The 24,107-nt window shown below is 46.1% G+C and overlaps 1 protein-coding gene across 1 annotated transcript in view; it reads right to left on the minus strand.

The window, feature by feature from the left end:
- Positions 1 to 24,107, minus strand: part of BRINP1 (BMP/retinoic acid inducible neural specific 1) — an 80,112-nt gene that overhangs the window by 34,047 nt on the left and 21,958 nt on the right. The window contains exon 2 of the mRNA XM_010720818.4: positions 19,577 to 19,844. Coding sequence (XP_010719120.1) covers positions 19,577 to 19,794 — 218 coding nt within the window. The 5' untranslated portion in view covers positions 19,795 to 19,844. The remainder of the gene's footprint in view (positions 1 to 19,576; positions 19,845 to 24,107) is intronic.

Here is a 24,107-nt window from a genome sequence, read left to right on the forward strand (position 1 = left end):
CTTAGCAGAACACAGAAGATGGGAGAGCTCAGCAGCTGGCTTCCTTCAGTAACCCCCTGTGCAGAAAGCACTCACAAAGATGTGGGGAATGAGAGCAGAAGCGAGCAAAATCTGTTCTGCCATCATAGAACAAAACCACCTTCTGCTCCCACACCGATCCTTGCTACTTTATTCCTATGATGTTGTAACAGTTGGTTGGGATTTGGGGTAAATGGTAGTTCCTGCTCACAGTTCCTTGGGACACTCATGACTAATTCTCCACCCAAGCTCCACGGCTCAACATCTGCTTGGTTTCCGAGCTGTGCTTTTACATTCAGACTCATTGCCAAGGCTTCCAGTTTCAACAGTGACATCCAGCAAACCAGGATATATACAATGGCTATTTGCAGACACTGCCTCCTCTCACAGAGTTCACAGAACGCACAGAATGCAGATGGTAACTGGGCCTGAAGTTACCAGTAAAGGTTGAGAAATTAGGCTGCAGAGAATGACTGCAGCAAAATTCAAACCATCCATAATCAGAGACATTTGTGTTTTGTTCAAGACTTAAAAAAAAAGTCCCCAAAAGCCTGTGACATTTCAGAATTACAGGAAAATTAAAGAAATTTTCTCTAGGAAAAAGGTGACCCATTTCCTCAGACTACATCCCTCTTTAGCAAAAAAAAAAACCAGAAACCTGAACACAAGCAGTGAGAAAGCCTTGAACATTCCCTAGTCACTCCAAAATCTCATTTCAACCAAAATCAGTTTTGATGTATTTAATTTTCATTTCCAGTCATGCCATTTCAATCTCAGACATGTTTTGATGGAGGAAATAAAAAGGCTACAATAAAATAAAAATTCACAAACTCGTGAAGAAAGGCAATCTTTTTGCATGCTGCAAAGTGGCCTGCAATAAAAAGACAACCGTGCCTTTCGTGCAACGTTTCATAAAGGAGAAGCTTTATTTTTGTCATGTCCTATCCAGGGAACAGGGTTGAATGAATGCAAATACCTTTGTTTTCTGGGATCTGTTTGTGATGCTCTGAAGAACTTGGTTATTCAGGCATGTGCTTAGCAATTTCCCAATCTCGTCATGTTTCCTTTAACTGTTACCTGTGACTTTGATGTATGGATCTCAAAGCACTTTTAAACAAATGTGTCAATGCAGACAGCAGAACCAAGGCAGCAAGAGATGAGCAACTCTTCTAAGGAAGAGATGGGCCAGGAAGCACAGCCATGAACAAAATTAACCCAGGTCTGGGGCCAGACTAAAGCATTTCAGCAGAAAGAACTGAAGTAGCAACCTGCAGACCCAGCCCCATAGTGGTGATGGAGAACAGAAGGGCAGAAGGTAAATGTCTTCAGAAAATACCACTGCAGGTGGGATAGGAACAGGTTGCCCAGAGGTGGTGGTGCCCCATCCCTGTAGACAGCCACGCTCAGGCTGTTGGGGCTCTGAGCACTGAAGGAGCTGTGGGTGTCCCTGTGCATTGCAGGGAGTGAGACTTGATGGCCTTTAATGACCTCTTCCAACTCAATTCTGTCATTCCCAAATCCTGGACCTTTGGGGAGGATACTGGGGCCATGTGCAAGCAGTGGAGAAGTATGTGCTACTGCCAACAGGGAGTTAGTGGATTTGTTTGTAGTAAAAGTGAGAGGGATCAAATGCACACTCATGACATTTATTTGCTAGATGGTAATAGGACTCCAGTGCTGTGAAATCAATCTAATGAAATGCAAACCACTTCCTTTGGGAAAGTGATGCTGATTGCCAACTCTGTTGTCTCCCAGTCAGTAAAGGAGAGCATGCAGGTTGGTCTGGGAGAGGAGGTTGCAGACCTGCAAGACCTCCAGCTCACCCACGTTGCTTCATGCTGTCTGAATTCCTGCCTTTTTATGACTATATCAGAGCCATATGATCCGGGAGGCTGGTTTAGTGAAAAAAAGGAGCCCCAGACTGTTTCCTCAGCCAACTGAACCTTTGATACATCCAAAATAGCTGGGAGGGTTTATTCTACCAACTCTGTAAGTAGAAAAACTACAGGGATGGGAGAGAGTTCAGCGTAAGGGCAGCAATGCAAATTGCTAACTGCCCTGCAATGCATGCAGAGCCGCCTGTGTGCCTGCAGGAATCACTTAATTCTGCTGCAGAGCAACATACACATGCATGCTAAGGTCCACATTTCAAATTCAGGTCCTGGGAAACCTAAGAGCAAACACTTCTGGACCTCAGCACAGGCAGCATCCAGCCCCAAATGCAAAAGCAATCTCAAGGTCCAGTAAGGCTCTGCATTGCAAGCAGAGCTGCTCTGCTGCATCAGAATCTGGGGCTTGGGAAAGGCTCTGAATACGGCTCTGCCTTTTTTAAGGCAGCCTCAGCATTCAGTGTACATAAGGAGGAAAGAGAAGTCCACTGTGTGGGGAGTTGTTTTAGTTTTTCAAGGTTACTAGGGAGTGAAATTGAGAGTGAAGGGGTTGTTCTTCAGTAAGGGCTCTTACGCCTCAGATTTTCATTTTGGCTTGGCAGGTCTTTGCTTTGTGCCTTTGTCATGGCTCAGGAATCCTTTGCTGAGGCTGGGTGGGAGCTTCTGCGAGGTCAGCTCTTCCCCTCTCGCCCGCACCGCTCTCTTTCATGGCAAGCTTTTTTTGGTTGAGTTGAAGTCAGGATGTCTCCAAGGCAAGGCACTGGAAACCCAGTCTGGGGGTGATCAGAAGCTGAAAAGACCTTCTCTCATGGCTAAAAAAAGGAAAAGCATCAGCTTCCAGCCTGCATGTCAGCTAAAGCCATAGCTATGGCTGAATAAGGGTTTATGTGCTATTGCACCTCTGAGCCTCTGCTCAGAAATAATGAAGCAGACCCCAGGATTCTGAGGCATATGCATATGTATATATTTACCTACTGAACAAAACAGCAATATCTGCAATGCTTTTTATTTGCCTGCTGTGTTTTGAGATTTAAAGACTCATCTTTTCTGGCTTTTCTTTGCAATCCTAAAAGACAGCCTATTCTTAATTTTTAAATGGAAGCTGTGAGTTATGCAATTACGTGACTCAAACCTGGAAGTGCTCAAAGAAGAGGGAGGAAAAAACTAATATGAATCCCCTCCGAACTCTATAAAGTTTGGAAAAAATAAAATCTGTGAGATCTATAAGGGAACTGGTACCCTAGTTTCCTGCTCTCAGAAAGATATCAATCCCAGATATCTGTACAGACTGGGAATAGAACTCTTTGAGAACAGTCCTGAGGAGAAGGACTTTGATGTCCTGAAAAAGAGGGGACAAAAAGGCTGCACATGAGCCAGCAATGTATGCTTGAAGTGCAGAAGGCAAACAGTATTCTGGTGTGCATCAACAGAGAGGTGGCAATGGGCAGGGAGGGGACTGTGCTGCCCTTGTGAGGCCCCACCTGGAGTACTGAGCCAGGTCTGGGTCTCCCAGCACAAGGAAGACATAGAGCTGTTGGAGAGGGCACAGAGGAGGGCCACGAGGATGCTCAGGGGCTGCAGCACCTCTGCTATGGAGAGAGCTGAGGGCTGGGGGTGTTCAGCCTGGAGAAGAGAAAGGAGGGAAACCTCACTGTGGCCTTCCAGTTCTTAAAGGAGCTTTTAAACAGGAGTGACTTTTTACATGGGCAAAGAGCGATAGGACAAGGGAGAATGGCTCTAAATTTGGTCACTCTGAAAGTAATGCCTCCTATTTATTCCCATCAAAACCACAACAACTACAAAGAGCTAACATGATCTGATAGAGCAAAGTCTCTGCTACAAAACGCTATCTTTCTACATAGTCACCACCATTAGCTGTGCATTTTCATTAGTGATAAACAAGAGCCTGCATGCCGTGCTTATCAAAATCTGCACTAGTGGAGGTGACCACTGTCACCATCACCTCTGCAGAAACGCATCACCCACAGCCTCTCTGTGCTGATATCCACTGTTTGGTCTCCATCAGCGTTCAGCAAACATCAGTGAATGTCAGTGGGTGCCATTTTTTTGCACGGAAGAATTGAGTGGCACCCCTTTGCTCTATCCGCACTTCCATGTCAGACACCATTCTGTCACACAACCCCTCTGCTGCCATCCGTCACACAGCAACAAAATGGATACTGGTGGGAAGATTCAGCCTCTATTGCCATCCCATCAACATTCATGGTTACCTACCAAGCCCAGCTGCTTGCTGCTCTGCTTGCTGCTCCCCAGCTAAAATCAGCAGTCTCCACAATGAGGTGCCTCCATCCAGCCCCAGTTATGGGCTGAATGGACCCACTGGCTCCCACTGGAAGCTGCTCTGGGCACCCACTCTCTACACCTTCCCACCACCCTGCCCCACTGTTCCCATGCCAGGGAGGGCAGGATAGGGCTGGATGTAGAGCCTCAATCTTCCTGAGCACTGAACTGTTACAGGCCGCTCGCTCATCGGCGGCGCCGAGTTTCTCTGACTGATTGTTTTCTGATTCTGTTTGGCATTTTATCCCAGCTGCATAGAAAACTTATTATGAAATCACGTTGGTGTTACTTAGATGGTACGTGTGAGTCACTGCAGCGGGAGGGCACTGAGGTGGCATGGCTGAGCTGACGGCCAGACCCAGGGTTTGTGGAGATGCAAACAGGAGCCCTTCAGCCAGCCCCAGGTTGTCCTGGGGGCTATTGCACTTCAGACTACCTCCCCACACCACAGATTACTGTTCTAAATGCAGATTAGTTTTACATTAAATGACTGCAGGAGTCCCTGCTGCCATTAAAAATCTGTTATTCTTTCCCTTGCACAGCCCCAGGCTAGAGCTTGCCATCCAGTCACACCTGAGTCAAGTCCAACAGTCTGTGGTAGAGCTAGAGAGGATTATTATTCAGGTTTTTGGATATTGCTTAGGTTCAGGGAGCAGCCAGCAGCTGGGAGATGCACTGTGCGAAGAGATGGTGTGTACTGACCGGTAGGATTAGGGCTGGGATTCTGCCTGGCAGAGCTGGAGGTGGGAAGCTGGGGCTCACAGGGTCCTTTTTGTTCTTGAAAACTCAAGTTGAACCTCTTCTTATCAAGCTTTTTTACTCTCTCTGTTGCTATTTATGATTTATTCTCTGTAACCATTCTATTTACTGCTGCAGTATGGTTGGGGAGATGGTTTCTGTGGCTGCTGTAGAAAGCACTGGCATCATCTCATTTACTATGACAGTGGAGCTGACAATAAACGGAAAGTTCACACTAGTTACCTGGATTCTTAATTTGTTGCCTAAAAGTCAGGAGTACAGTGTGAAATGGCCATGATTTTGTGGAGAAACTGGCAAGGAGATGCTATGGGGACTTCCAGCTAAAGCAAGCTTCCCGGGGAAGTGGTCATGGCAATGAGCTTGTCAGAATTTGAGAAGCATCTGGACAAAGCTCTCAGACTTATGGTTTGAATTTTGGGTAGTCCTATGTGGAGCCAGGAGTTGAACTCAATCACAGAACTACAGAATCACTAAAATTGGAAAAGACCTATGAGATCATCCAGTCCAATTGTCCACCTATCACCAATAGTTCTCACTAAACCATGTGCCTCAACACAACATCTAAATGTTCCTGGAACACCTCATGGGTCAGTGACTCCACTACTTCCCTGGGCAGCCCTTCCTGTCTCCCTGGTCAGACATTCCAGTGTCTGACCACTCTTTTGGAGATGTAGTATTTCCTAATGCCCAACCAGAATCTCCCCTGGAGCAACTTGAGGCCATTCCCTCTAGTCCTACAACTTGTTAGGCCTCAGGGGTCCCTTCCAACAGGGGTATTCTACCATTCTAAAATACTCTTGCTGAGAGCTGCTCTCCTTGCACTGACTTTGAGCATCACCTTTCTACAAAAGGCCTGAAAGGACCACGTGTCCCCTTCTAGAGGAGCACCTGGGATGTTGCCTTGCCATGGCAGAGACTGAGATGATGGTCTCCTTCCAGAGTGCAGCATGCCTTGAGAGCTCATGGCCCCACCACCTCACCTGTGCTGGGAACGCTGGGCTCTGCAGGAGTCAGACAACTCCCAGCAAAGCACAATGAGTCTGCGAGGCTTCTTCCTACACTGGGATTTTTTATCATGCGCACGCCACGCTGCAGCTGGTTCTGGGAAGGTCTCTGCCCACACACTAAATAAATTCTGGTGCGGTGTGCTGCTTCTCTATGGAAACCGTACCCTGCATTTCTCTCTATAGGATTTTTCTCATTTCAGGCTCCATAATAAATTAACGAGAAGATGTTTTCTTTACACCAACCATAGGAGAGATTCTTTTCTGTACTCGATTAATCTTTAGTGATCTATATTAAATATTTATCTGAAGAAACGAGGCCTGTATTGCTGCAACATTTTCTATTATGAGACTTTATCATATCAAAAGATATTTTCCTGGTGCTGACTCCTTCGCATGTACCCAGACAGAATTTCCAATGGAAGGGCACTCTTTCTTTTTGTTTCTTTCTCTCCCAGTGACCTTTTCCCTCCATAACAAGCTGCTGATATGTTAGAATTTACTGGGTTATAAACATTTTTTATCGAGTAGGAGGAAGCTGGGTGATTTGGCATCAGCTTTCCTAATAAAACCCAAGGGAGAGGCTGCGATGTTTGACACCAATAAAGGCATGGAAGAAGAAGCTGCCTTCTGGGATGCTGGTCACGAATGCCAGCGGGAGGCAGTGACTGTTGGTCACACAACTCTGCTCTGCTGAAGCTCTGCTGGAAGGAGGCCAGTTTGCTGGCACGGGTGAGGAGCTGGGAGGAACCTGGTAAAGGGCTCCTCTGTTCCTTCCCAGTAGTACAAAAATCACATGAGCAGAGGGAGCGGGGGACAGAGATTCCTCAACACTCTTTTCCTGCAACTGGGAGGTGAAGAGACACTGAAGAGTTGAGATGTGGAAGAAGGAATGGGGACTTTCATGTTGGGGTCAAGCACTGGTCCTACAGGAGTGTAGAGAACTCAGATCAAGGTTTGATCTTGAATTAGTGGCTGCATTTTTCCTGCCCAAGATAGACTTGGCAAAAGTATAGATAAGCAGAACTATAATTATTCATATTGACGTAGAGTCAAAAGGAAACCCAGCCACAAGACTCTGCTTGTGGGGCCAGGAGCTGAACAGCAATGCAGCAAAAACCAGGTTCACCAGGAGCTCACATCTCCACCTCCCAAGGGAGCCGTGATTTAAACTGGTCAATAACTAACCCATTCCTCCAAAGCTTGAATAAATCATCTGCTGACTAGATATAAACACATTATAAATGCTTAGCTCTGATAATATATGAGTGAGCTGTTATTTTGACAAATAGCTGGTGAATAATATATTTGATGAACTGCATAATATTTTACTAATGATTAATTTATTCATTTGAAACAAACAAACAAAACTCAGTCTTATCCTCAGCTATTAAAAACAACCCTAAGTAAGGGCTGCAAAGAGCTTTGAGATCCCTGGATGGTCTGTGTTTTCTACTATTCCCTTTATAATTGTGTATTTCTAGTGATTTATTACCAGGCATAACAAATCCATGTCTTATGCTACGGACAGTCTCATTTAAGGTAGTGACAGATCCTGCTGAAAAGTTCCTGATTTTATAATGCCCACTAAAACCTGAAGGAATGTTGCACTTAGATAGTTAAGCACCATTAAAAAAAGGTACTTAAATGCCTTTTCAAAGTGGGGATCAAGCATCCCCAGAAGAAGCATCATCTGCTTCTTCTGTATGGAGACGGAAGCGCTGTGCTTGGGGATATACTCAGTAGGGCTGGTTGCTCCAAGACAACGGTCTGCAAGGTTTATTGAGTATTGCCCTGGATGTAGTTCTCCCTCACTCTTAATCCCATTCAGAAATATAATTTCTGTGAGTTCACAGAGAAGATAAAGGACCAAAGAGCAAGAGCGCTTCCTCAGAGCCGCTCTGCAAATGCAGGCTGATTGATTACAGATTGGACGCTGCTCCAACTTCTCCTCCTAAATGAAAAATTGAGAGCTTTTAAAAATTGAATAAAATATGCCATGCTAAGAAGGATTTCCACTGGCACGAGCACAATAGGAGGTAGTCGTGGGTTGCTCAATATTTCTGAGCGCATTGGCTAATCCGTTACTCCTCAGTCCCTTTGCACTGTCCCCGTGGCACCTGATGGTAACTCATCTGTAATTGGGATGGACTTCAGCTTTGTGTCCCCAGACAAAGCCTAAATCGCTCATGTTTGGAGAGATCTGACTGCAGTTGTGGCTGGAGCCATCCAGGAGATTATGCCTTTTCACTGCTACTTTCATGGCTGCAGGATCTGGCATCGCTCCATTCTGGAAGGATCTGGAACAGCTTGCGATGTTTTCACCAGACAGAATTTTGTCAAAATGGCTCATTTCTTAGATCTCTCTTTTGCTGTAGTCACTAGTGACCTGAGAGGTTGCGACTTCACAAATGCACTGAAGCCAATTCATCAGCCTCAAACACTTTGTGCCAACAAAACAAAACACGTTGACAAAACCTCACTTTGAGGAAAATATTTCCTTCCCCGAGGCAATATTATTACACCTAAAACACAAAGGCTTTGTCATCCTGCCATTTGCCTTCCCTTGTCCTTCTAGAAGCACACTGTCTCTCTTTTACTTTCAGCATGCAATCCCTGCCACTGTGAGAAATAATCCCACCCCAGTGGTACAAACACTTGCAAGACTTTGACAGATTGCTGAGCAGCTTCCATTGCAGACAGCAGGCAGCAGCTGTGCTTACAGCATCTTTACCTTTGATGCTGACCCACAGTCGTGCAGGAGACAGCCACCAATGGAGCTGATATGCTTAAGTGGGGAGATGAAGCACTGTGTTTTTTCTAAAGGCATGGTGAAAATATCTCAGTCCCCGGGAGTGAAAACAATACACTTGCTTTTATGCCTCTTCTGCAGAAGAAAAATCAGTCCAAATACAGTTGGCAATTATCTTGTAAGCTTATTATATATAGTAGCATTCAGCCTCTTCCACGCTCTTTATTCCTCCTTTGTTGTATGCTAGAAGGGCTAGTAGGACTTATTCTGTCCCCTACTACTGAGCCATTTCACAGAGGAGTATCTTCAGATTTCCTTTAATCCACCACAGCCACACAAGATGCTCATCACCCCAACACCCGAGTGCACCTCAAACACTACAGCTCCCATCTGTGAGGCTCTGGGCACATCTACAAGCACGGTGTGCTTCCTCTCTCCCTACCTCTCCAGTGGGCATGACCCAGAAACTGAATGTGCTCAGTCTGGGTAAACACAGCCGGGAAATGTGAGCCCACTGTTCATGGTGACAGTGGCAGTCCCCCTTCATCTCATCACAGGAGTAGCCCTGTCTTGATGCATGTGTGTGCAAATATTCCAGGAATAAAGTGCCCCAGGGTGATGCATGTGCTTGAAGGAAACATTAGAGCAGGTTGTTGCAACACCCTTTTAATTAAGCTCATCTGAGATTATCACACAATTAGCATTGCTAGCATCCACACGTGTCTGTTCAGTGTGCAATCCTATAGTAGGATGGAAGACTCCAGAATGTATTTCTCTTTGTGTTTGCAATGCTCTTGCTCCATGACTTGTTTTCCCTGCTAATGCAGCCTGACGAGATTTACAATTATGAATCGCCCCACAAAACTACCTTCAAACTCAAATTTAATAACCTAAGTATTATGAAGATCAATATTACGGCTATTCTCATTCATACGATTAGCGCTAATATCATTCTGGGAAATATTTATGCTGCCGTAGTGACTAGAGAGCTGGATTAAGAGCAGGTCCTCAGCATCCATACAGAAGACAAGGCACTGTTCTCTCCGGCTGTGTCCTCAAGTGCAATACTCAATCTTGGAGTCTCCACGGGTTCGGATATTTTATGTAAGTTATCTAACAAGATAACAAACCAGCCTTACAATCCCTACAGCCATATTGCTAACTGTTTGAAAATCATGAGTCAGCCTCCAAAAAAGAATTAAGAGATTGGTTTTAAAATTCATGAGACTTTTTAAATCTGATAAACTTCAGGTTTGCTTTTTCTTTTCTTTTTTTTTTTTTTGCCTTCTGCTTTCTGAGTATGTAGGAGTCATATTATCAAGTTTCCCTCTGCAATTATGAGGGCTGTAAACTTACTTTAAAAATTGAGTTGAGACTCTTACATAATCACAGGACTCTGAAAGTGTGGGATTTGAAGAGACACTAAATAGTCTTCAGATACAGCTTCACCATGTGATGCGGCAACACTCCACTGCTGGAGTACGGCACAGATTTCAAATACCCAATTCTCCCCTGAAACAGTCGGGAGTCTTTTTGGGCAGGAGAGGGAAAGTCAGAGATTTTTACAGGGTGAGCAAAACAGGCAGGAAGGGATGTCAAGTGCAAGGAGAAAAACCTCGTCTCATATGGACTCATCTTTAACTAGAGATGAAGGTAGCAGCCTTCTTTTCTTATTATCTTCTTGTCTTCTTATTCTCTTAGTCATGCAGCACACAGTTTGCCCTGTGTACCAAGCTCTCTTATTAGTGTTAGCCAGGCTGCGCAGCTGCACTCCCTGGGGAGAGCCCCAGACGTTTGGAGGGGAGTAAAAAGTAATGTTCTTGCTGTTTTTTTGCTCAAGAGCTGGAAGCTAACACTGAAATATTTACTGCTGCATATGCCATAGGCGGGTTTCCTTTGCTGAAAGGAATAGAATCAGTGTGGAAGAAAGGAGAGCGAGGTTGGGCAGGGGCACGTGCATAATGGAAACAACTTCTGGGATACATTGACACATAGTGCTGGGATTTACCCTGTCCTTCTTCCACCTTGGGCAGCTGTGGGGAGACAGGGTCCATTTGTGGATACGTGCCTGTGTTCTCACCCATGCTGAATCCCCCGAGTGCCCCACAGTGCTCTGCTATTGAAATCAGTGCTCAAACTCATCCTTGTGCTCCGAGCAACCTGCCAGAGGCTACTAGTCTATGCATCCCTTGCTTGTGGCTTCCAAAGGAGCGCTTTTATGGCAGAAATTACAAGATCTCTAGTTATATCAGCACAGGGGTCAGTGTCAGGAAGCTAGCCAGATCTATCAGTAAGTCAGAAAGGCCCAAACTATGAGCTACAGTTGAGCAGCTCTTCTGCTGCTTTTTGTGTTACTTATCTATGGAAACAAAAGACTGTTGCAGTACCAAGCCCATCAGAGCTTCTAGACTTTGGGGACAGCAGGTGTGCTCTTCTCCTTCACCCAACAGAGCCAGCAGGAGCACAGAGCAGCCAGCAGCCTGGTGCAATTCTGCATTCTGCCATCACCCAGCTTTTGTAGGAACCCTCCTTTCTCCAAGGAAATGCTTTCATGGCCAGCAGAAGCACAAGCAGGCTGACCTGGATGGGAATCAGATGTAATAGTTTTCCCTCCCAGCTGCTCTCCCTCTGCTGAGAGCCGGCTGCACATTGAAGCAGATGTTGCTCGCACTTGGGTCGTGTTTCCAAGCTTTCCTTTGCAGTCGTAAGGGCTAGAGACTCTTCCCTCCCTCCCCACGCTCGTTTCTTAATTAAAGCTTAAATTCTGATGTCGTCACATGACTGCGGGAGCAGGGCCCCAGGCAGGCTGTTAGTGCTCTGTGCAGTCAGCAGGGCTGTGATTTAGATGCACAGCAGATACTTGGGAGAATCCCATCTCTTTGCTGCCCTCAGCTTGGATCCTTCTGGAGCCAGAGCTGAGGGCTGATCTCTCAGGGCAGGTGGGAGGCTTTCCTTGTGCACAACACGGGATTGTCAGGGTGGAACTTGGAGAGCACCATGGGTGTGAAATGCAGCCTGACTGTCCAAGATGTGGAGCTGCCAGGCTTAGCATTGGCTCACAGCATCTCTACAGCACACAGTGGGCATGGGGCAGCAAGGCGTCACCTAAACCCCATACCCCATGAACCTAAATCCTGCCTCCACCCCACTCCCCAGGAGAGGAGCAGGGTCACCTGCCCAGGGCTCTCTGGGCCAGATCAGGCTGCACTCAGAGCTGCCACATCATGGACTTGGTTGAATGCTGCTGGGAGAGGAGGGCCTTGCAAAAGGGGCTGGCCCGAGTCCTCCTTTGTCCCTGCACCAGGCAAAGCTGATTCTTGGATTTGGTTTTGGAGGTGTCCTTGGATTCTGTACCTGCATTTAGTTGTTTAACACAGGAAGCCAGCCTGCATGGCTCTGCCTGCCCCAGTGGGACATGTCTTGTTCCATTTACAGAGGCTGGTGGGTGGCAATCAGCAAAAAAGAAAGGAAAAGGGAAAAGAAACCATACTTTGTGGAACCCATGGGAAACATTAGAGGTATCCAGAAATAGAAAAACCCCTATAATAGGTACAGTCATGCCATCTCCCAGTGCTACCGGTGCCAGAACAAAATTATCCCATGCATCTAACAGGATTTTTTTTTTTTTTTTTGCTATTTTTTTAATGTAACAGCTTCTCTGCTGAAATAAGCATCTGCCTGATGTAAAAACAGAATTAATAATCTGATATAAAAAAAAAAAAGAAGAAGAAGAAAAAGAAGAAGAAGAAAAAAAGAAAAGTAGCAAAGGTTTCTCCTTGGCTTGTTAGCCTTTAAAATGTGTTCCCAAGCCACTGGACTGTCATCTGCGAGATGAGAGTGCAGAGTGAGTGCTGTGGCAGCAAGCTGGAGCAGCCTTGGGGACCAGCTGGGAAGAGCCCTCCTGCCATCACCTCCAAGCAGAAGGGAGAACCATGCACAAGCTCCCCAAGGGACAGGATGCTCCCTGCCAGCCCAGCAGGGCACAGATCTATTTGGAAGCTCAGTGACTCAAAATGTTTGTCCATGCTGACTCTGTGGTTGGTTGGGAGAATGGCTACAGTGTTTGACTCTGGGTTCCCAAGGGAAGTTTTGGTGCTTGGGTTTGCCAGTCTATAGAATTGTGCTAAAGCTCAGCTGATTCAATGAAGAGTTTACTGTGGTCAGCAGGCAGGGCAGCCAGTTTGTGCTGTGCTCTGCTTGTTGTGCATGCTTTCCTGCAGAACTGCTCCGTCCTAACCACCAGCACCCTGCCAGGACACAGACTCATCAACTAACAGTGCTCCTACACCATTCCCCACAGCTGTGAGCTGCCAAGCTGAGATGAGGGTCTACTCTTCCCCAAAGCTTGCTGGGATGTTCTCTCCCCCCAGATCTTAGCAGCTCTGATCATACCAAAGGTTGGTGCAATTTATCCTTCCATTTGCCCTGTGTTCTCAAGAATATCAAAGGGGAGGGATGCATCCTTCTGTTGACTCCTACAGCTGCTAAAGATGCTTGCGAGCCCTCGCCATCTGAATCTGCCTGCAGCCAGCACAGCTGCTCCTGCAGCCCTGCTTCCAGGGCTCAGCACCACACAGCTCAGCCCAAGCCATCCCATGCCACCCTCCTCCTGCCTCTCTCCTTCTCATGCAAATCTATGAAAAGCTTTCAGTACTGCAGGGAGGCACATTATGCAGGGAACGCCAGCCACAACGATTGTCCCTGAACGGCATGAAGGATGAAGGCTGTGGCTAAAAGGAGATGCTTGAGATGGGATGGGTTTACCCCCAGCTCTGAATCTGCCAAGCTGCTGCGTTAGAGCCAGTGAGACAGGAATGTAAATCGTGGCTCTCTTGTAAAGTTGCATCAACTTGTAGTAATGTCATTTTCAGATTAACATTTACACTGAAGAGAACACTGGAAGGCTTCATTGTTTACATGCACTATGGAAATAGATTTAAATTTTTTGGTTTACACACATTTATTTACAAGGCATTTGCTGATTACAAACCAATGTACATCACTCGTTTACATGCATAATGTAAGCTATGGAGATTTTGTATTTTTTGCCATGCAACGCCGTACAGATTCCCATTGCTCATTCCACACAGAGGCAAGAGCCTCCTTTCATCTCAGCTCCCTCTGTCCTTCAATTGCTGCACTGCTTCTCCTAAAAAAAAGAAAAAACACCTTGCCTCTGACTGGAAAACATAAAAGTTGATGTCCCCTTTAAACAGATAGCATAAAAAACTAATAGGAAAACCTTGTCAGCAGAACTTCAGCATGACTAAAAAAGCCGAAGCAAAGATTAAAAAGCCTAACGGTGCCTATCAATTTGTACCAGCACAGAGCATCACCTTAATGCTAAGAAGAACCTTCACGGTGCTTTTTGGGATGCTGCAGGCATCCGAACAACTGGAACGGGACTGAAAGCTTGCCGGGTTATGTGTGGGAGAGAGGAACTGTGACTGCAACCGTGTTGGATGCTTCGTCTCAGTCCATAGCACTTGGGTCTCAGCATCCAGCTGAGTTTTGAGCAAATGAGAGCCTTCCCATGGCAAAGCTGTCATTCTACAGCTGTGTGTTGGCTGTGGCTCCCTTGGCGAGCACTGCTGGGGGAAAAATGCATATATATATACATATATATATATATGTATGTATGTATGTGTGTTTCTTTACCTTAGGATGCCAAAAGCTGAACCCAAGGGAAGGCAGTGCTGGACCCTGGGAAATTGTCAGACTCAAGGTCTCACAAAGAACAATAAATAGTCAGATTGTCTTAGTTTCTTTTTTCTCATTGTTAGTTTCAAGGACTGAGCGACCACTTGCAAATTCAACACAATTTAAATGAGCACCCTGATGAGCAAAGAGCTCAACAAAACGCACTCCAAATCAAGGTGTTTCCCTTTTGACATTTCTTAAGTGGCAGTAGTTGGCTTTGTGCTGGGAGGTGAACTGTTATGCTTTAAGAAATGGGAAAAAAGAAATACTGTTTTTCACTGGATTAAAAGATAAGTAAAGCAAACAGCAAAGCTTAAGCATACCACTGAGCCTAAAATGAAATGTTTTGATTTTTTCATTTTACTGGAAATCTGAACAAACATCAGTTTCAGATCAGCCCATTTTTAATGTTATTTTTCTTCTATACAACCAGTGAACCACAAAATCAATTATTTGTACATCTCTAGTGACCAGCAGATTAAATTCAATCCAATAGAGAAACAGCACAAGGAGTCAATGAGGAGTGGAGAGATGGAAGAAAAAAAATGGACTGAAACAAAATGGACTGAAACAATGGTGCAGGCAGCTCTAATAGGGCTTCTCTGCCCACACTTAGGATGCCATTTCACAACTACTTCAGCACAACTCTAATCCATGCTTTGCTGAAAACAGCAGTTTCATCAGTCCCTTTCTGCCTCTGTCCCTATAGCCCCATCCCTTTCATAGCCCCTGGGTACACAATGAATGAGACTGGAAAAGTGATCCGGCTGAAAACGAACTTTGTTTGTTTGTTTGTTTTCCTGAAGGCTTAGTTTTCTGCCAGATCAGTCCCTCAGCTGTGGAAATCACAGCTTTGCATGCAACTTGCCCATTGGCCAGGGAAGCCAAAACTCCTGTGCTAGGAACTACTGAAAGCAGTCGTTCAAAGCTCATATGCACCTAGTCAGATTGTGCAATGCCTGAACATAGGATTCTCCTCTCACCAAGGAATAAGGACAGGCCACACACATCCAGCCAGACGAGCAGGACGTGCAGCAGCCCAGCCATGTGTTGCTGTGTGGGGCTGGGGGCAGTGGCAGTGCTTGCCATGCTACATCAAATTCCTCAGCAACAAAAATGAGTGTCTTTTCCTGGAAGCCAACAGATTCACTTATCCATTTCACAGAGAACCAGGCTCAACAGCAGAAAAGCATCTGCATTTCTAAGTCAACTGTAGCCTGTGCTATGTGCACAGTAAAGATGCTCACTCCATGGGAATTCTCTTCCTCTTTGTCAAGGGATAGAGAGCATGTAGCTGCTCAGATGTGTGGGTTTTCTAGGACTAAATAAAAATCTCTAGCATGGCCAAAGCTGCACTCAGTACTGCAAATCCCTTTATGAGCACCCAGTTTAGTGCCCACTCTGAATTAGAGAATTGGGGAAATCACAGATACATCATTGAGGTGGGACCCTTGGGGTCTCCAGTCCAACCTCTTGCTTACAGCAAAGCTCATCTTGCCCTTTTCCTGTGGTAACAGGAGTGCTTTCTGATACAACCAGTGCCCTAGCCACAAAGTCAAGCCAAGCTGAGCTTCATCTACTTTCCAGCCCTTGTGTAGTATCTAGCACCCAAGGCTCTCATGACTGGGAACAACAACAAGGATGGTGATAATGAATATTCAGACAGACATCCCACAAACCACTCTGAGCATCTGCCACCCTATCTGCATTAGCATCAGAGTGCACAGATAATGATCAAAGCAGCATTTTCCTGCCAGAGGCCCCCCTAAACCAGCCTTATTGGTGTGAATCGATGCTGATTAATGTGCCTCCTTAATGCAATTGTATCTACCCCTACTGTCCATAATTCAATATAAAACACCTCCCTCCTATACTTATCTTCCTCTTGATAAATCATGCAAGGTGCAAACCTTGACGCACCAGTAAAATCAGTGGTCCAACTTGTGCTAAAAGGAGTCCTAAAATCTGCCAAAATGCAAAACACAGGAGAGAATGAGTCATTGGAGACTGTAACAGGGAGCTGCTTTGGGGCTAGATGGTAGATCTGGATCCAGATCTATGAAAAAATAAACTGTTGCACAGCAATCCTGCTCATGCAGTGTTAGCCTTGCTAACCCAAACGGGCTCTTCCTTGCTGTTGACAGATACGTGGACATTACCTGCTATGGCAGGAAGAGTGTTGCAGCTTTTAGTCTGAAGTTGCACCTGTAGAAATCGGAAGATGCTGCCCATAGCCTTACACTGCTGTGCAACATCGACAGTGGCTTCCTCTCTCTGGGTTTTCAGTGTAAATGACACAGTTCTAATACACTGTGCCCACGCTCCTGCACAGCAAGACACTGGGGAAATCACTATTAAACAAGTGACAGCGTTTCAATTAGGGATAGATAAGGTCCCCTTGTCTGATTTTAGATCTACTCCAAAACCTTGGCCACCATGGCTGGTTTAAGATCTGCTGCTAGTGACCATTGGAAAAGATCGGGGGTCAGGTCAGCCCTCATTGAACAACAGTTGCCAGATGGAACTGTTGGATTGAGGGAAAAAACAGCCAAAGAAACAAAAAGTCTGGGAGAAAAGGAGCACTGAAAGTGAAGACAGCATAGGAAAATTTCCATGCTCCAAATCAGCTGCTATCCTAGAGAAAGGAGTGGTACGCTTAACACAGAAGATGTGCCTCCCTTGGGCTAGTCTAGTGCAAAGAGCAATTGAGAGACATCATTTGGGAGGAAAAAGGCCTCTCCGTTGGAATTAAACAGTTGACAAAATCCCAACAGCTTCACAGATTCTTGAAGTCAATTTAAGGAGCCTGCAAAATGAGATTTTTCCCCTGTGGGTCTCAGTACGATGACATGTTCTGGAGCTGTGTGCTCAGAGTCCAGCTGTGAATCACTGCAAGTGGCTCCACTCATTCACCAGGGCTAGCCTGATTCTGATACTGCTTTAAAAATGCATGGGTCACCTTTCCAAGTGATCAGTCCTGCAAGCAGAGCCGATTATGAAAATCAAACAACCCTCTAAAGCTCTATCTAATGCCTCCATTGCTTGGCTGGAGGCAGCAAGGCCACCCATTCCTGCTGACTGCAGTGGGTCCAAAAGCCACTCACAGATCGTGCTAGCAAAGCACACACCTCCCAGTCATAATATATGGCCAAAAAATGCACCCCCAGATTTTCTCCCTCTTTTAAGGAAGTACAACATCATGTCCTCCCTATGCAAGAAGTTTCTCTGGTAATTACTTTGGCAATATCCAGCAGAAATGGAGAAATGCAGCCCTATTCCACTTGCCATGTATGAAGTTCACCCTGAACTGAAATAGACCTTCAAACCTTTTGCATCCTCCTACAAACCAAAGGGGAATTTTCTCCTCACTAGCGAGAAATCACAGGTTTCACATTAAATTTGAGCAAAATTTTCTCTCCTTTATGAAGACGGAGACAGCAAAGCGGCGGCACAGGCTGCCTGCTCGGGGTGTGAATTCTCCTTCACAGGAAACCTTTCATGAGAGATTGCCACAGACCTTTGTCAGATGCAGCACAGGTATGGCTGAGTCTGCCTTGGGGAAGAAGCATGGATTAAATGACCTCTCAAGGTCCTTCCAGCCCCGTTTCTCTGTGATTCTCAGAGACAGGATCCCAGGCTTGATGGATCTCTGCCCTGACCTACACTGACAGTTCCTGGATGCGTCTGAACACATACATTGCAGGCATTTCCCTCCTGCTACAGCTCCTGCAGACTGCTGCATGGCACTGAGGGCTGAAAAGCTCTTTAGCAAAGGGCAGAGCCACTTCCAGAGGCACTGCATGGGGCAGGGGTGCGCAGCCCCGATCGGGGTGCAAGCTGTCAGCCAGGGGACGGGGGAGAGCTGAGGTTACGCATAGCCAGGAAAGTCTTTGTGAAAAAGGCTTCCCTGTATTCCCTGCTCCTCTGTGCAAGCAAAGCCTGTGAGGTGTCCTTAAAGGAAGCGTGGCAAGATAATTTCTGCTTTTTGGAGCTGACATCCCCCAGGCTGTTTTGAATGAAGACAACAAGCCAGGACAATATTTTCCAACCATGCTAACCTGCCCTTACTCTGTGGGCTGCTGCAAGGGGAGGGGATGCTGCACTCGCTGGAGGCCATGGGACAGGCAGAACTCATTTTTCTTCTCCACACATAGATGATGTCTCACATGTTGCTATTACTCTGCAGATGCTTTTGGCTTTCTGCCCATGGGAGAACGCTACCGCATGCACTCGGTTTTCTGCTCCTCTTGACCCCAGCAGTCTGTGTGTGCATCTGTGTGCATGCTGCCAGTAGGCTATTCACCAACACTTTCCCACCTACTAGTTTGCGTCGATATGTTTGCAAGTGTCTTTCTGAAATACAACAGGACTATATAATTATGTAAATGTGCACATGTCTATGAGAGTTTTGCAGTCTCTCTGGGTTTTAGCCCAAATCTCATGATACTTGCTGGCTTATTCCCCTTCCTTCCAAAGTGCCTGCTGCTGTAATAGGAGGCTCACATGAGCACTCCAGCTTTTCATATTCAAATAGCAAAAAGATAAGTATATTTCTAAATATCACAGCTGCCAAGAAGCACTTGAAACAGGCAACAACAAAGGCTTCAAAACCTAGAAGGAGAAGGGAAATCCAAATTCTGCTTATTTGCTGTAGGTTTTTAATTGAATGACTTTCAAACCAAGCTCACGGTTCTGGGGACAAGTCCAACCCATGCACAGGGACCATCTGCAAAGGGCTGCAGTAGGCAGCACACAGCTTAGGCACATGCACTGTGCCTCTTTATGTGTGTTCTCGCCCACGTGAACCTTATGCTGCTGGCAGTGCACATGCATGAATTTGGTACAGAAACTTGGTCTGCTGCTTGGGACACTGACTTGAGAAACGTGCTTGTGAGCCTGTGAGTGGATCTGTCCCACAAATGAAGTGCGTGAGTTGAAGTTCTCAAACTACATGATAGCAATACAGACAAGTCTCTGAAGCAACCTGCATTGCCACCAGAGGACTGTGTGGAAGCTAAGAAGCATTTCCAGGTGGAATGGGTACAGTGATGCACCCTTCCATTGACAACAAGCCTTGATCCCAAGGGAACTGGCTGCGTGCCCACCTCCTAACAACTCCTCAAAGTTACAGGTGCTGTAGGAAACCAACATACCTGTATATTTTATATCTGGTTGTAAATCCTTGACGATGTCTTTCCACAAAGGATAAGTAGCTCCGCGAGTGGTGGAAAGGCCCCCTGTCTGAAATAAGCCAATCAAACTCCTTGGAGACATGTTGGTTGGTGGCAGCTGGGTCCTGGTGGGAGGGCTGTACTAGTATATGGTCCCATATAAACAGGAGGTAGAGGAACTCAACAAGCCTCCAGTTCATGCTTTTCTGTCTGCCTTTTTCCTCTCATTCTTGCTCCATTCTGTGGAGTCCTGTTGAAAAAGAGAGGGAAGAGGAGGAAGGAAAGAGAGAGAAATGGAGGGGAGGGAGAAGGGAGAGAAAAAGAGTTTAAAAATGGGAATTGCTTTGATCCTTTGACAATCATCTCTCGGGGTGAAAACAGACATGAAAAATCACATTTTAAAAGCCTTCAGTCCGCCTGTGTGTTACTGCTTGAAGTATTTGGCAGCGTTTTATTCATGTATTTAAGTGGTGCCTTTAACCTCCTGAGCGCATACCACCTTTGAAATAACTAGGTCCTGACCTGAGACATCCTCACCCCAGCTTTTCCATCATCTCCCTCGTGCAATGCTCTGCAATGCCATGGAGATGAGCGAGGGCTGGGCGCAGAAGGTGGCCGCACCCCGGGCTACAATTACCCGGTTATTGTCCCTTTAATGCTGTGCCAGAGAAACGTGTCTTCTGCTTTCATGTCTCACTGACGATCTGTAATCCATACTCCGCGCAACCTGAGCAATCTATAAAGACCCAGCTCTTACTTTAAAGTGTTGCCAAAAAAGAAATAAAATTGTTACCCAGGTTTCAGCGACGAGCACATGCAGACACACACACACACACACACACGCACGCACACACACACACACACACACACAACTATAGAATCCTGCCAAATTTTAAAAGCCAAAAAAATCACCCCAACCTGCTTTGCTGTCTGGGTGCCAGGGAGGTGTGTGTTTGGAGGCGGGGGATAAGAGCTGTTGCTATTTGGGCTCTTGTAGGACCTTGAGGCTCTTCCCAAGATCAAGGCTCTGTGGGGAGACGTGCCGAACATGCATATTTAACATATTTTACTAGGGAGCTGAAGGGGATGCTCCCCAGCACCTGGTGTGGGGCACGTCATCCCCCTCCTGTACGAATCGTGGCTGCAGGCAGCCCAGCTCCTCGCCCCAATGTGTTCAACGTCTGAATAGACAAGACATATGATGAGTGGGAAGGGAAACAGAGGGGTGAAACACCTTGCCAAAGGTTACGCAGCAAGCTATGGATACAGCTGAAAGAAAGCCCTCGACTCCTCAATTCCATTTCCAGCATTTCAGCTGTTAGATCATCCACCTCCGCAGTAATGCTGCTGGCACCGTGCCCCTCTCAAAACAAAACCATGTGCTCCACTGGTGCAAGGGAGCAGCTTGGTTTGTCAGCATCCATGCCTGGCAGCAGCCCTTCCCCTGCGGCTTGCTACATGCAAGGGAATGCAGTACAGCAGCAGCTCCACATGCAGGTTGTGCCCCCAGCTCTCTGGGCAGAACATTCACGTCGCAGGGTGTTGGTGAGGCTGCTCTGCTCCTCTCTGCGCATAGGGCATGTTCCTCCTGCTGCCCTCCCCTTGTCCATCTGCTTCATCCTTGCTGAGCTCCATCCTTGCAGGGATGTGGCAACATGGTGGGGATGCCCAGGCAGGCAGAGTGGTCTCGAAGCTGTGTGCCCCTCTCTGGCCATGCCAACCTAGCCAAAGTTGTCCTCAGGACAGCTGATAGACACCCACTTTTGCAGAATATAGCACAGAGAGCCAGAACAGATATACATTTGCAGCACTGCTCGTAGACATGAGAGCTTTAGCACTGCAAGCACCGCTGTATAGACCAGAAGGCACCAGCTCTGCAGCCAATGTGGTCATCATCTCCTCTGCTCCAGGAGCTTTCACTGAGACCAAAGCAATGCTGCCGCCCATGGCAGCGAGCACATGTCTCTGCACAGACGTATTGAACCTGGGAGTATAATGGGGAGCACAAGAGACTGAAGTATGCATGTACCGAGCGTGTGGGAGTCTGCACGTGTGCACAGCATGTGCTCACAGAACTGCAGCGAGCTCAACAGCACTTGACAAAAAGGAGTTGTGTAAGTCTGGTTAAAAACGACGATCAGCTGTTGCGCTGCATGAAGAAATGAAAAAAATTAACTATGGGAAAGTCAATGAATGTTTGCTTTTTTTCTGTTGGGCACGTATAAGCTTCTTTCCACTTGCAGATAGAATATTACTGTTATTAATAATAATGGCACCTGTAGCTCATAACCGAAGAGGCTGTTCCCCTTCTGGAGACATTTTTAATATTAGCCCTCACCACTGCCTCTCATTTCTGCCATAAACACGACACATCTTTAGCCCATCACCTCTCAGAAAGGAGTGGTTCTACTTCACCTTACAAAACTGGGCTTAGAGAGTTTCTAGCCCCACACTGAGGAGAACACTGTACTTTCAGTGAGATATGGTACATATCTGCTTCCATTCACAGGTGGCATGAACCTGAAGTGGCTATTTGGACATGCTCTCACCTACATCCCACCCTGGGCACTTCCAAATTCCTGTTCAGGGGAATGTTTCTCCCATTTCTCTGTCCCGCTGCTCTTTGCACACCCATAGCACCCTGCCATCCCAGTAAGCAGCTGCAAGCCTATTTGCCATTAGATGGGTATGTAGATTTGCTGCTGATAACAGTCTGTACACGTCGTCCAAACTCCCTTGCTTGTCTTTCATTAAACTCTTCTGTAACTACTTCCTCCATCAGCCAGCCTGGATCAGTTTTCCTTTAAACATTTCACTTCCTATTGAATTTCTATTGCAGAGAGGCAGGGAGCTCTTACACACCAAAGTGGAGTGACAGCCTACCTCCAGTTCCCAGCACAGTACAGGCACAAACTGAAACAGGAGAAGAATCAAATGAAGTGGGTTTCAGAGAAATCCCACTGTGTCCTTGCATCCACAAGCAGCATACACTGGGGGAATTTCAGCTTACGAGAGAGAAGCAATATTCATTAATTCTCCCCACACACCTCTTCATCATCCTCCCTTCTTTTCTTTTTAGGTTGGAGTCAGGATGAGTGGCGTTGTGATGCCTTAACCAAGACTTATAGACATGACAAGCACTTGCCTTGAGATGCCAAGAAATGGTCTCTCCTCACTGTCTGGAAGCTGGTTGGAGGTATCAGTGCTGAGAGCAGGCAATGGTGCCCGAGGCAGTGAGGATGGTAGAGCACAACTGGGTCTAGATGACGACCACAAAACCAACTTTAATTTTTTAGTAGTATCTTTTTCCCCCCTGTAGCTGCTGTAGAGATGTTGTTTCACGTTAAATATTAATACACACCACGGGACTGGTCCCTGTGGAAGCTCTAAAGCTTACTGAAGTGGGATTATTCTGCATCTGAGGCAATAATGTGAGATCTATTCAATCTAACTCCTAACAAGTTTGAATCAGAAATTAATTTGTTATGTGGTGTTATGACGCTCCACAGATACAAGATATGTTCTGAGGATTGTGCAAGGCATACGGGGGAAGAAGAGGAGGGAGGGATGTCTCCAAGTATGTAGCTTTTGGGTAGGAGACCTGAGAGTAACTGAAAGCTGAATCTGGCACAGACGCAATCTCTGTATTAAAGGACAATCTTGCTGGACATGGATTTTGATCCAGGAATCTGGCATTCTTTTCAACTCTGCCCAATACATCCTGCATGATTTAGGGCAATGCCCTTAAATGCTTTCTTTTGCCTCACTTTCCAATTATCAGCTTGGACATACGGTATTATTTGTTTGACAGATTTGCAGTCTTGTTGGAGAGGCCATCATCTGAGTGTAGCACTTAGCAAAACGCTGTCCTGTTGCACACATGGTGCATTAGGTGCTCATCTCCTAAAAGCAAGGAGAAGCAACCACCCCATGGTGTCAGCAAGCTTTGCAAAGCAGCAGTTAGGAAAATCCAAGCCTATAAAGCCCATTCCCACTCTGGAGCATCATACAGTAATGCAGTGATCTGGGTTCTGTTGGTTTCATCTCAATGAACTAAACGATGAGATTATCACATCTGTTAATAAACATGATCAGTGGGTGAGCCAGGACACAGGCTAAAGTTCACAGTAAATAAGTGCTGGATACAAAATATGAGAAGTACTGATTCCAAGTCATTTTATGGTCAATTTCCAGCACTGACCATCATGAAGGCGTATCTGTCAGTGCCAGTGTTACAAACCCTCTTAATTAGGCAGATAAAGACGGCCTTATTATAACCCGAATTCAGCCTGGAACATTAAATATTCCTTGTCTTATAAGTATTCAGGATTCTTGGAGGAAAAATAGGCAGGTGCTTTCTTTAAAGTGCAAGTTGTATTTGAATGTACACTTAATTTCATTGTGATTGATATCGGTGTGTTAATTATATTCTATTTTGGGCAATACCTTTGCTGTCACAAGGCAGTGCCTTTTATCCAAGGAGTTCAAATTGAATTAGAGACATTAATTAAAG

This window comes from Meleagris gallopavo, chromosome 19, assembly GCF_905368555.1.
Source record: "Meleagris gallopavo chromosome 19, MGAL_WU_HG_1.1, whole genome shotgun sequence".
Lineage (NCBI taxonomy): Eukaryota > Metazoa > Chordata > Aves > Galliformes > Phasianidae > Meleagris > Meleagris gallopavo.